The sequence below is a fragment of the Myotis myotis genome, unplaced genomic scaffold (assembly GCF_014108235.1).
Source record: "Myotis myotis isolate mMyoMyo1 unplaced genomic scaffold, mMyoMyo1.p scaffold_m19_p_1, whole genome shotgun sequence".
In the NCBI taxonomy this organism is placed as follows: domain Eukaryota; kingdom Metazoa; phylum Chordata; class Mammalia; order Chiroptera; family Vespertilionidae; genus Myotis; species Myotis myotis.
In genome coordinates this window covers 141,050,524-141,062,602 of record NW_023416313.1, presented here as the reverse complement: position 1 = coordinate 141,062,602, position 12,079 = coordinate 141,050,524, and the positions used below count along the sequence as shown (strand labels likewise).

Below are 12,079 nucleotides of genomic sequence, written 5' to 3'. Positions count from 1 at the left end.
GCTCACTTCCAAGGTGTTTCCTAGTGGTGTTTAAAATAAGATCATTTGTCTTCATTTTCATAAAAATAAACAACTTTTATTTGTGAAACAGAGAAGTTAATGTTGTGTTATAGAAATGTGCTTTTCGTGTAATTGTTAGGGTAATTTTTAACTTATTTCTCATATAAATTTGAAAGTTGTTTTCAAAGCAGATTTTGAGGCACAGGGTCTATGATTTCATTTCAGAATGAACATGCTTCACAGCTCTTGCAATGTCATCAATGAACTCTATTGGACATATGGGAGATGAGCTGTCATATTGTATCCACTTTTACATCCAATAAAATATGGATTAAATTAGGAATCATCAATATTGGATACATTTGATCATCACATGGCTTCAAGTGTACATTAAAACACCAGCCTTATCCTACTTACCCACTCTCCCCCAAAGTAATGGTTTGTGATTTTGCAGTTACCTAAGGGATGGGAGGAAATACCACGTGGCCAATTTGCACCCTTCTGGCTCCTGTGTCCACGTAAGCAAAACACCACCGTAAGACTGGACCACTGAGAAAAACATTGCTCCAAAACTGCCAGGAAAGGGGAGCCGGGAGGATACAGAAGAGGAAGCTGGCATTTAAGTGCCTCCTTTGTTGCGGGAGCTTCACTCCACGTTCGTCCCGTGGTCCTTAAACCCCTAAGTATGCTCCCGGCGAGTGATGTGTAAATGACCAAGCAGTTCAGTGTTTCCTGACGGTCTTAGCACTGCGCCACGCTACCACGTGAGTTCAGCTTAAGCAGCTGCCACCGGAGAGGCGGGGCCGGCCTAGACAGAATAAAGGTTCCTACTGTTCCGCAGCAGAAAACCTCTACAGGGGTCAGGCATCCACCCGCTCCGGGTCTCAAAGTTCTGCAGGGGCGCAGCCGTGGGAGCGTCGCCCCCATCAACTTCCTTTAGCCCCGCCCCTCCGGGTTTTGCTTCCGGGGCGGTTGCGGCAGCCACGTCACCCGGGCTCTGCTCGCCGGCCGGGCAGTGGATGGTGGGGGCCAAGATGGCGGCAGCTAGTATTCGAGAGAGACAAACAGGTACCGAGTCCTTCATTGCCTTCTCCCTGCGGTTCTGTGCCCGCGGTGGAACGCCCTCTTCCTCTGCGGGTCGCCTCCCTCGGTCGCAGCGCCTGGAGCTGGGAGACGGGCCTCCAGGAGTTTAATCCGGTTCCCGGAGCATCGAGAGCCCCTCCCCTTGGGAGTTTTTAGGGTAGAGATGCCGCGGGCTGGAGAGCTCGGCCCCGCTAGCGGTGCGGGAGCCCGGCTGGTGCAGGGGGCCGGCTGGGGTGGGCCTTTCCTGCGGAGCCTCCGAGGCCGCCAGGACGAGCTCAGGCGGGTGGCTTTTCCCCCTCGGTGTTGCCTCTCCGGGTTTGTTTCTGTGCGCGGTTCAGTTCTCTCCGTTTTCATGGTGAAAGTTTCGTTTTCTGGCATTCCCACCGCAGTTGAAAGACAAGTATTCTTTTCAGGGCAACTTGCGTCCGGCCGCTTCACCTTTGGACTCGGGCATTGGGGTACCCGGCGAGAAACGCCTGGTGGTTTCCCCAGCTCCGCGGAGGGGGCGGAGGTGGCAGGGGGGAAATAGCCGTGCCGTGTTGGCTGGTTCACAGATGGGTGTTTTCAGGCTGCACATGCAGTATATACAGTGAAACGGAGTGAGACAAGTATACATTTCTTCCCCGAAGTCTGCTATGTTTTTCTATCTTCGATATTCTTAGTTTTGCCTTAATTTCTTAGGCAACTTGCATTTTACCTGTTAGCTACAAACTGATGGCTTATGCCTGTTAGCCAGTTGTCTTGAAAGTTCGCAAGGGCTTTTAATTCTCAGGAGCTAATGGAAATAAGCCATCGAAAATGTGCATACTTGTAAATTCTGTCTCTCGTAATTATTTTAGGTTGCATGTAAATCTGAATAGGGAAATAATTGGTTGTGATTAAGGTGGCCTATAGCGGGGATTTGGGCCGTGCTTGATTCCTTCGGGTTTCAAAGAAAAAATTATAGGCTTCAGACTGATAATGACACACAGTGCATACTGAGTTGTGTTCTGCTTTCCCCAGTAGACAATTTAATACAAGCTATCAGATGAAGGCAGGCATAACTTACATATATGAAAGTTCTAGTAAGGTTTGGGGAATACCTGCCATTCATTTTATCTGTGGAAGCAGATAGATGCCCCGCTTGTTTTTGAGGTATGGTTCTGACAGCTTAATGAAACCCAGTGAATTAGGTTATACTACATATTAAAATAAGATCTGAAGGAACACTCTTTATCAATACAAAGGAGCTTTTTGAAAAATGAATATTGGGGACCCTCTCCCCCTCCCTACCTGGGAGCCCATTCTGTGGGACCCTTTCCCCCTCCCTTCTTGGGAGTCAGTTCTGTGGGATTCTTTCCCTCGCCTCATGTGGGAGTCTGTACTTGTTCTTCAATGAATTTCCACCTTTGCTATAAAAAAAAGAAAAAAGAAAATTGTATGGTAGTAATTTTTATATGCAAGAACTGTAGAATTTAAAATCTAACAGCATAATTTCAATTTCTGCAGAAATGAAGTTAATTATAGCAAGATTTCACATCATTACTAGATAGGTTATGCCAGCTTAATCGTTTATAATATTAGTACCCACAAATTCTGTTTTATTTTCAGAGAAAGATAAACCCTATGATATATGTTATAGTCGTAGAATTATACATCTCCCTAATATGTACTGAAAATGTTTTGGGAAATAACTCACAGTCAATTCTCAGATATTCCAAGTACCAGACAGTGTGATACAGAGGAGTTTGCAATCTATTTGGGTAGGTAATGGTTGATATATAATGAGCATTTAGTATTGCCAGGCACTGGTTTTAGTGATTTTCATATGTATTATTGTCTCCATTTTGCAGATGCCTGTTTTTTTGCTTTGCTTGTCTGAAGAATCTTTATTCATCTTAAAGGTCCCCTCAAAAGCCATCTTGTTTGTGCATGTGTCCTGGACCACTGCCCTCTCTATTTCTGCCTTTAGTTCAACAGGCAGAATCCTGTGCTTCCATGGTCCTTCATGCACGCCTCTGTGTTGAGGTTCTTGCTCAGCTCCCTCACTTCTGAGCATTGGAGAGCCACAGATCAACTGCTTTCTCTCTTCTGATCTCTTGAGCTTCTTGGATAAATAGGTATTATCTACATACTGACGATCCCCAAGTTCATCTCTCTAGCCTGTCTTCTGAACTCAGTATACCACATATCAATTAATGGCAACTCCATTCGTGTAGTTGCTCAGGTCAAAAACCTTGGAGTTTTCTTGACTTCTCTCTTTCATATCCCACATCCAGGTCTGTCCATAAATCTTGTCAGCTCTATTGTGGATTTTTTAAAAAAAATATGTTTTATTGATTTCAGGGAGAGGAAGGGAGAGAGAGAAATCATCGGTTGGCTGTCTCCTGCACGCCCCCTACTGGGGAACGAGCCAGCAACCCGGGCATGTGCCCTTGACCGGAATGGAACCTGGGACCTTTCAGTACGCAGGCTGATGCTTTATCCACCGAGCCAAACTAGCCGGGGTGTCAGCTCTATTCTGAAGATATTTCCAGGATCTGACCGTTGTCATTGCTGTCACCCATGTCCAAGCAACCATGAATTTCTGTAATAACTGCCTATTTGATCTCCTTGCTTTTGCATCCCTGTCCCCCTTCATTTTTCTTCACACAGTACTCAAATGTTACATATTTGCTCAAAACCCTCCAGCGGCTTCCTGTTTCATTCATTGTAAACACCACAGTGATTTTACAGTCGTCTCCAGCAGTGGTTGGCAACCACTGGTCTACAAGACTCCAGATGACCTGATTCGCACTTAATTTTTTGACCTCATTCCCTATTATTACTCCCTTTTCTAACCACACTAGACTTCCCACTTCAGAGCCTTTATATGTGTTTTTTCTATCTAGAATATTCTTTTAGAGATATCTGTGGCTCACTCCCTCATTTCCTTTAGGCCTTTGTTCAAATGTTACCTACTCAGGAGACCTTTCCTGACTACTTAAAATTACACCACTATTTCTTCTTCCCCCTTCCCTTCCTTGTTTTTCTCCATAGCACTTATCATGATTACACATACCACATGTTTTATTTATTTTGTTGTTTTTTCCCCCCCCCAACTAAAATGAAAGCTACTTGAGGATAGGTAATTTTATTGTCTGTTTTGTTTAATGCCAACAACTAAAACTGTCCAGCAGATGGTATACACTACTAAACATTTGTTGAATGAGTTGAGTATATAGTGAATGAGTGAAAACAAAAACAAAAACATTTCAGGCAAGGATGAAACTACATTAGCCAAATCTAGGACTGTGGATAATATGTTTAGGGCCAATAAAGGAAATTAGTTTGTCATTTGAGCTAAAAGCAATGATTTACGCCTTTAGGGTGTTACTCTGATGAAAGTAAAATTACATTCTTATACATTATTTGTACACAGGCCTTTTGCTTTATTAACAAACTCACTGTGTCAAAACCTCTGTTAACAAGTTGGCCAAGGCTCAGAGTTGGGGATATTCATCTAGATGGGGCTGAGAAGGCAAATACCTGCTGTTACCGGCCTCTCATTTAGCCGAGGCCTACCTCTGGAGAACTCTACACCTGGGCTCACATGCAGCTCAGGCTGTGGTTCTCAGGTGTCCTGTGTCAAGAGTGAGCAGCTGTTCCTAGAAACGAGATTCTCTCTGTCGGGCCGTGAGTGCCAGAATGGTGGCATCTCTGTTGTCTGGAGGTGGGAGGAAGGAAGAGCTCTTTTAAAGCACAGTGGGAGAGTTAATCCTGGAGCACCTGCTGTGCCTCATGTGTCAGGCATCTTTATGCAAAGTGGTTTTTGTTTGTTTATGTATTTTTTGTAGAATACCACAACACCCATGAGCTACTGAAGTAGGTGTAAATTAGTATTGGCAATGTGTGTTACTGGCTGGGCATTAGGTACTAATATTTTACCAAAACGTTATGTCTGAATGTACACACATAAATATGCAAATATATCACTGAAATGCTATTTTTTATTTTACCTACCTCAAGAAACAAGCATTTAATAGAACGTTTTCTAGTGAGTGAGTGAATATGCTGTAAATTAATATTCAGGTAATTTGAGCATTATGTAATTCTCTAGTAGGAGTTGGGTTTGTAGATTATTCTGTATTAATAATAAAGCCTTTTCAAAATGCTTTTTAAAATCAACTAAGTAGATTTTAGTGTTGCCAATCTTTTAAAAATTAAATCACCTAAAGCAGCCGTGGGCAAACTACGGCCCGCGGGCCGGATCCGGCCCATTTGAAATGAATAAAACTATTGAAAAAAAAGACCGTACCCTTTTATGTAATGATGTTTACTTTGGATTTATATTAGTTCACACAAACACTCCATCTATGCTTTTGTTCCGGCCCTCCGGTCCACTTTAAGAACCCATTGTGGCCCTCGAGTCAAAAAGTTTGCCCACTCCTGACCTAAAGAGTACCTACCCTATTTGGCCATCTCATCTTCACATAGAAGTACATCAAGATTTTTATTTTCCTTAAAATTAATTATACCTGAGTCTGTTATTTGTAACATATGAACAGATGAGCAATAAAAACCACAGAAGTAGCCCAATGGGCATGACTCAGTGGTTGGCATCGACCTATGAGGCAGGAGGTCACGGTTCCATTCTCAGTCAGGGCACATGAGTTTCAGGCTCAATACCCAGTCATTTGATTAATTAGTTTTATTTGAATAATTTGTGTATTTTGTTTTGAGGTAGTAAGTAATAAATGTGGGGGAAAAGTGAAATCCTAAAAAACAATGCTATATTTAATGAGACTCTTTTTATTTCCAGTGGCTTTGAAACGTATGTTGAATTTCAATGTGCCTCATGTTAAAAACAGCACTGGAGAACCAGTATGGAAGGTAAGAGGATTTATTTTAATGAGGACCATTCCCTTTTTCTCAGCCCTTATTGGTGGTGATTGGATGGAATTTCTTGTTAATACGTACTGAACAATAGGACATTTTAGTGGTAATACATGAATATTTTATTTTTATTTAACATGACTTCTTAATGTGAATCTTTTTGATAAATACTATATGGAGTAAGGCAGGCAATGATAGTAGCATTTCATCTAGGTAATCCTGATCTCCTGGGCAGCACCCCTCTCTTAGGTCTTTACTCTGGTTGATGTTTTGTTCTTTAGCTCTGCTAGTCCAGAGTTTGGATCTTGCAAGCTTGCTCAGGGTTAGTGAGACTCTGGGGATTGGTCCATTTTAATCAACTCTTGAGAGAGTGATCTGTAAACCAAAATGCCACTTCATTGCCCTAGCCTAGCTGATTTAGCTCAGTGGATAGAGCGTTGGCCTATGGACTAAAGGGTCCCAGGTTTGATTCCGGCCTAAGGCACATGCCTGGGTTGCGGGCTAGATCCCCCCCCTCCCCCAGTAGGGGGCATGCAGGAGGCAGCCAATCAATGATTCTCTCTCATCATTGATGTTTCTGTCTATTTCTCTCTCTTCCTCTCTGAAATCAATGGGAAAAAAATGACACTTCATTAATTTACTGATATATAAAACTATTAGTAAAACTGGTAATTAGATCAGAAAGCAATCCATAATTTTTCTCCCTGAGCTATTTCATTCTAAACTTCGTGCTGCCTCTAGCTCTTTCTTCAAAGAGATAATGCAGTCAATTAGTTTCAAACTTATCAGTTTATAATCATTTTAAGTTTAATTAAGAACAAGTCAACTTGGTTACAGTTTTGGGTGTTTTGAAAATTCTCCACGAGTCCTTAGAAGTACTTTGGTTAAAGCTATCTATATTGAATTATTCATAGTTTAAGTTTGAGCATATCCTCTAACTTCCCCCTTCCTTCCTCGTTATTTATGGCCATCTCCTTATATTGCCCCTTGCATAAACTATATTTGTTTATTTTTTAATGTTTTTATTGATTTTTAGAGAGAGAAATAGAAACATCAATGAAAGAAAAACAGATGAGAGGCTGCCTCCTGCAGGTCTCCTACTGGGGATCAAGCCTGAAACCCAGGCAACATCAGTTTGTTTTCTATATCTATGAGTTTGTTTCTGTTTTTATTGTTCATTTATTTTGTTTTTCAGACTTCACATGTAAGTGAAATCTTTCTCTGTCTGACTTATTTCAATTATCGTAATGCTCTCTAGGTCCATCAGTGTTGTTGCACATGGAAAGATTTCATTCATTTTATGACTGAGTAATATTCCATTGATTATGTGTACCGTATCTTCTTTATCCAATTATCTGTTGATGGACACTTAGGTTGCTTCCATACTTGGCTATTGTATATGAAATGTCCTTTCTCTCTCTTTCTTCCTTCCTCTCCCCCCCCCCCCCCTTCTCTCTTTTAAATCCTCACCAGAGAATATTTTTTCCGTTGATTTTCAGGCAGAGTGGAAGGGGAGTGGGAGGGGGGGAAAGAGAGAGAGACAGACAGACAGACAGACAGACATCAATGTGAGAGAGGCACATCGATTGGTTGCCTCCTTCATGGGCCCCAACCAGGGTCAGGGATCGAATGGCAATGGAGGCACATGCCCTTGAGACATGCCAGCCAAGGCTTCTTTGTCTCTTTATGGCCTTTTTTTAAAAGTTTATTTTATCTGATAAAGGTACTGCTAGCCCAGCTTTTTTTTTTCTTTTTCATTTCCATTTTCATGAAATATTCTTTTCCATCCCTTTACTTTCATTCTGTGTGTGTCCTTCTATCTGAAGTAGGTCTCTTTTAGGCAGCATATGTATAGATTTCGCTTTCTTTTTTAAAAAAAATATATTTTTATTAATTTCAGAGAGGAAGGGAGAGTGAGAGAGAGATAAAAACATCCATGATGAGAGAAAACCATTGATTGGCTGCCTCCTACACACCCCACATTGGGAATCGAGCTCGAAACTCAGGCATTTGTCCTGACCAGGAATCGAACTGTAACCTCCTGATTCATAGGTTGATACTCAACCACTGAGCCATGCCAGCCAGGCTTGTTTTCTTTTTCATTCAGCCACCCTTTTACCACCTTTTATTAGAGCGTTTAATCCATTTACATTTAAAATGATTTTTTAAAAAATATATTTTTATTGATTTCAGACAGAGAGGAAGGGAGAGGGGGAGAGAGACAGAAACATCAATGATGAGAGAGAATCATCAATCAGCCGCCTCCTGCACGCCCCCCACTGGGGATTGAGCCCACAACACCCGGGCATGTGCTCTTGACCGGAACCGAACCCAGGACCCTTCAGTCCTCATGCCAACACTCTATCCACTGAGCCAAACCAACCAGGGCTAAAGTGATTATTGATAGGTTAGTCATTATTGGCATTTTATTATTCATATTTTTTATCTTTTTTCTTCTTCATAAAGAAGTTAACATTTTTTGTAATACTGGTTTAGTGGTGAGGAACTCCTTTAGCCTTTTTCTTGTCTGGAAAGCTCTTTATGTCGCCTTTGATTTTTATTTTTTTTAATTGATTTCAGAGAGGAAGGAAGAGGGAGAGGTAGAAACATCAATGATGAGAGAGAATCATTGATCGGCTGCCTCCTGCATGCCATCCCCACACCCCTGGGGATCCCATAACCAAGGGCATGTGCCCTTGACTGGAATTGAACCTGGGACCCTTCAGTCCACAGGCCGACACTCTATCCACTGAGCCAGAATGACTAGGGCTTTCCCTTGATTTTAAATGACAGCCTTACTGGTTAATTTTGGCCATAGTTGCTTGCTTTTCATCACTTTGATTAGTTCATGCCAGTCCTTTCTGGCCTGTAATGTTGAGAAATCATGTGACAGTCTTATGGGAGGTCCCTTGTAGGTAATTAACTGCTTTTTTCTTGCTGCTTTTAAAATTCTCTATCTTTAACCTTTGGCATTTTAATTACAATCTGTCTTGGTGTGGGCCTCTTTGGATTCATCTTGTTTTGGCTCTCTGCTCTTTCTGGACTTGTATGTCTATTTTCTTCTCCAGGTAGGGGAAGTTTTCTGTCATTATTTCTTCAAATAGGTTTCATTCCCTTATTCTCACTCTTCTTCTGGTGGTACCAAATGTTGTTACACTTGAAGTTGTCCCAGATGTCCCTTAAACTGTCTTTTAATATATATATTGCTGTTTCTATTGGGTGTTTTCAGCTACTTTGTGTTCCAAATCACTGATTCAGTTCTCTGCTTCATCTGATCTGCTGTTGGTTCCATCTTCATTTCAGTTATTGTGTTCTTCCTTGGTTCTTTTTTATGGTTTTTTTATCTTTGTGTAAGTTCTCCCTGATTTCATCTGTTCTTCCTCTATGTTCATTGAATATCCTTATACCCAGTGTTTTGAACTCTATCTGGTAGATTGCTTGCCTTCATTTTGTTTAGTTCTTTTTCTGGACTTTTGTCCTATTTTTTCATGTGGGACATGTTTCTTTCCTCCTCATTTTGACTGACTCCCTATATTTATTTCTAGGTACTAGATCAGGGGTGGGCAAACTTTTTGACTCGAGGGCCACAGTGGGTTCTTAAACTGGACCGGAGGGCCGGAACAAAAGCATGGATGGAGTGTTTGTGTGAACTAATATAAATTCAAAGTAAACATCATTACATAAAAGGGTACGGTCTTTTTTTTCAATAGTTTTATTCATTTCAAACGGGCCGTAGTTTGCCCTCGGCTGTACTAGATAGATCTGCAGTGTTTTCCAGTCTTGGCAGAGTGGCCTTATGTAGTAGGTGTTCTGTAGTAGATGTCAGAGTGGGGCCCACTCCCTGGTCACCTGAGCTGGGTGATTGCTATTGGTATGCCAGTGGATGGGATTGACCCCCAGGCTGACTGGATGTGAGGATTGGCCATAATTACAGTGGATGAGCTGTAGTGCAGGGACACCCGATTGAGTGGGAATAATTGTAGTGGGGCTCTGGTGCCTGCCATGTCCACCCTTTGGGTGTGTCATTTGTGGAGCTAATTCGGTGGTGCTCTGGTATGGCCTGAAGATGGCTACTGGGTGTATTGGTTCTAGGGCCTCCTGGGAGGTCCTCTGGTGCACATCCAAATCAGCCAATGCCTGTGCCTGGCAGGGACCACCTGGTAGGACTTACAGTGATCTGTGGTTGTTTACAGCCTATACTGGACTTGGAGGTGCCTGGGAGAGGCTATGCTGCAAACCAAGGCCAACTGCCACTCATGGCAGGGACCACTTAGCAAGGGGTACAGGGCATGCTGAAGACAGCCGCTGCTTGTTTGGAGTTTGTGGACTTTGAGAGATTAAAGTAAAGTCCAAAGTGTGAGCCAAGGCCAACAGCTTGTGAGGAATAGCCACTAATTGAGGTTTGGGCTGGTGCATGGGTTGGGTAGGGAAAGTTTTCAGGGAATCAGTTTGAATCCAGTTTGATGGAGACTCAAGATTTGGTGCCCACTTGCACCTGCAGGCTGGGTGGGGGTGGGCTCAGCAAAGGAACAAAGGTGCCTGCCAGCAGTTTGGTCCCAAAGAGAGCTGCTCCTCCAGCCCTCACCCTGAATCTAGAGAATTCAGTTCCTCCCCCTATGTCCCTAGTGCTTTCCAAGCTGCTACTCTGTGCTGGAGCTTAGAGTGAGTGAGTTTGTGAGTGAATAAGTCTGTTTTAGTCCCTTTAAGACTTCAGCACCTAGGTCTACAGCAGCAGCCCCTCTCTCGAACTCCCCTCACTTGGACACACTCCCCGCTGGTTTTCACAACTAGATGTTTGGGGGACTATCCCTTCATTACTGGTGCTGAGGCCTGGGATCCCTCATTCTTCAGGGAGGACCTCCACAGCCATGATATCCATCCCAATTCTTAAACTGCCACATGTGGGAGTGGGACCAGCCCGTTCTGCATCTCTGCCCCTCCTACCAGTTTCAGTATGGCTTGCATTTATCCTTAGTTGTAGGAGTTCAGTTCAGCTAGTCTTCAGGCGATTCTCAAGGATGGTTGTTCTGTCATTTAGTTGTAATTTCGATGTGGTTGTGGGAGGAAGCACGCACAGCGTTTACCTACTCTGCCATCTTGACCAAAAGTCCTCTAGTATGTTTTTTAACATAGAAAAAGTAGTCTGTAAGAAGAAATTTATATAATTATTAATTTATTTTAGCCTAAGTAGTAATGTTTTTAAGAATGGATTACTGCATGAATTGAAATTTTAGTGAAAATGCTAGAAAATATTGAATTGGTATATGTATAAGAATTCAGTATACTTTGATTAAAATAAAATGTATATCAACACTGTCATAGTATGGGCTCTCTATTGACTTTTCACTGATAATGATGTTTAAAAACCACAATTTTTTATTAGGTGCTCATTTATGACAGATTTGGCCAGGATATCATCTCTCCTCTCCTCTCTGTGAAGGAGCTGAGAGACATGGGAATCACTCTGCATCTGTGAGTTTTAACATATTTCTAATAACGGCATTTGTTTTCAAATAGTTGTTAAAGATTTCTTTGGGTACCTTAAAATTATTAGGGGACATTTATAGAGAATATACTGTTAAGTTGCAGTATTTTATAGAATAACATTTTATAATCTTCCTTTATTCAACCCTTTATTTCTTTTTTCAAAAAATATATTTTTATTGATTTCAGAGAAGAAGGGAGAGTGAGTGAGAGAGAGAATCATCAGAGAGAATCATCAGTGATGAGAGAGTATCATTGATTGGCTGCCTCCTGCACGCCCCTTACTGGGGATCATGCTCCAACCCGGGCATATGCCCTTAACTGGAATAGAACCCGGGACCCGTCAGTCCACAGGCCAACACTCTTATCTACTGAACCAAACCAGCGAGGGCAACTCTTTACTTCTTATGTTAAAAATAAATCCCCAGTCTAAGACTTTTGAATTTCAGAATTTAAATTTTCTCTCATATTTTTTTCTACAGACTGGGTTACCCTCTTATGTGAAGGAAAAGGACTGGTTGTCTTAAGATCTCTTCCAGCTCTAAACATTTTTTTATTCCTTTAATTTACATATACTTTTGAAATTAGTTTACCATTAATATGAAAATTTTAAGTAATTATGAAGTAATGACTTAATCACTGTAGGAGGCTATCTATG

The 12,079-nt window shown here is 41.9% G+C and overlaps 1 protein-coding gene across 6 annotated transcripts in view; it reads left to right on the top strand.

Annotated features, from left to right (window-relative positions):
• The first annotated feature begins 957 nt into the window (after positions 1-957).
• The window catches only part of SCFD1 (sec1 family domain containing 1), a 120,888-nt gene continuing 109,766 nt past the window's right edge, over positions 958-12,079 (top strand). Inside the window, exons 1-3 of one of the 6 annotated variants that reach the window (XM_036354027.1) lie at positions 958-1,068; positions 5,864-5,934; positions 11,321-11,409. In XM_036354027.1, the coding sequence (XP_036209920.1) occupies positions 1,020-1,068; positions 5,864-5,934; positions 11,321-11,409 (209 nt within the window). In that variant the 5' untranslated portion in view covers positions 958-1,019. Of the gene's footprint in view, positions 1,069-2,683; positions 2,826-5,863; positions 5,935-11,320; positions 11,410-12,079 lie in introns of those variants that run through there. The other 5 variants (XM_036354034.1, XM_036354060.1, XM_036354021.1 and 2 more) reach the window with 5 other exon arrangements.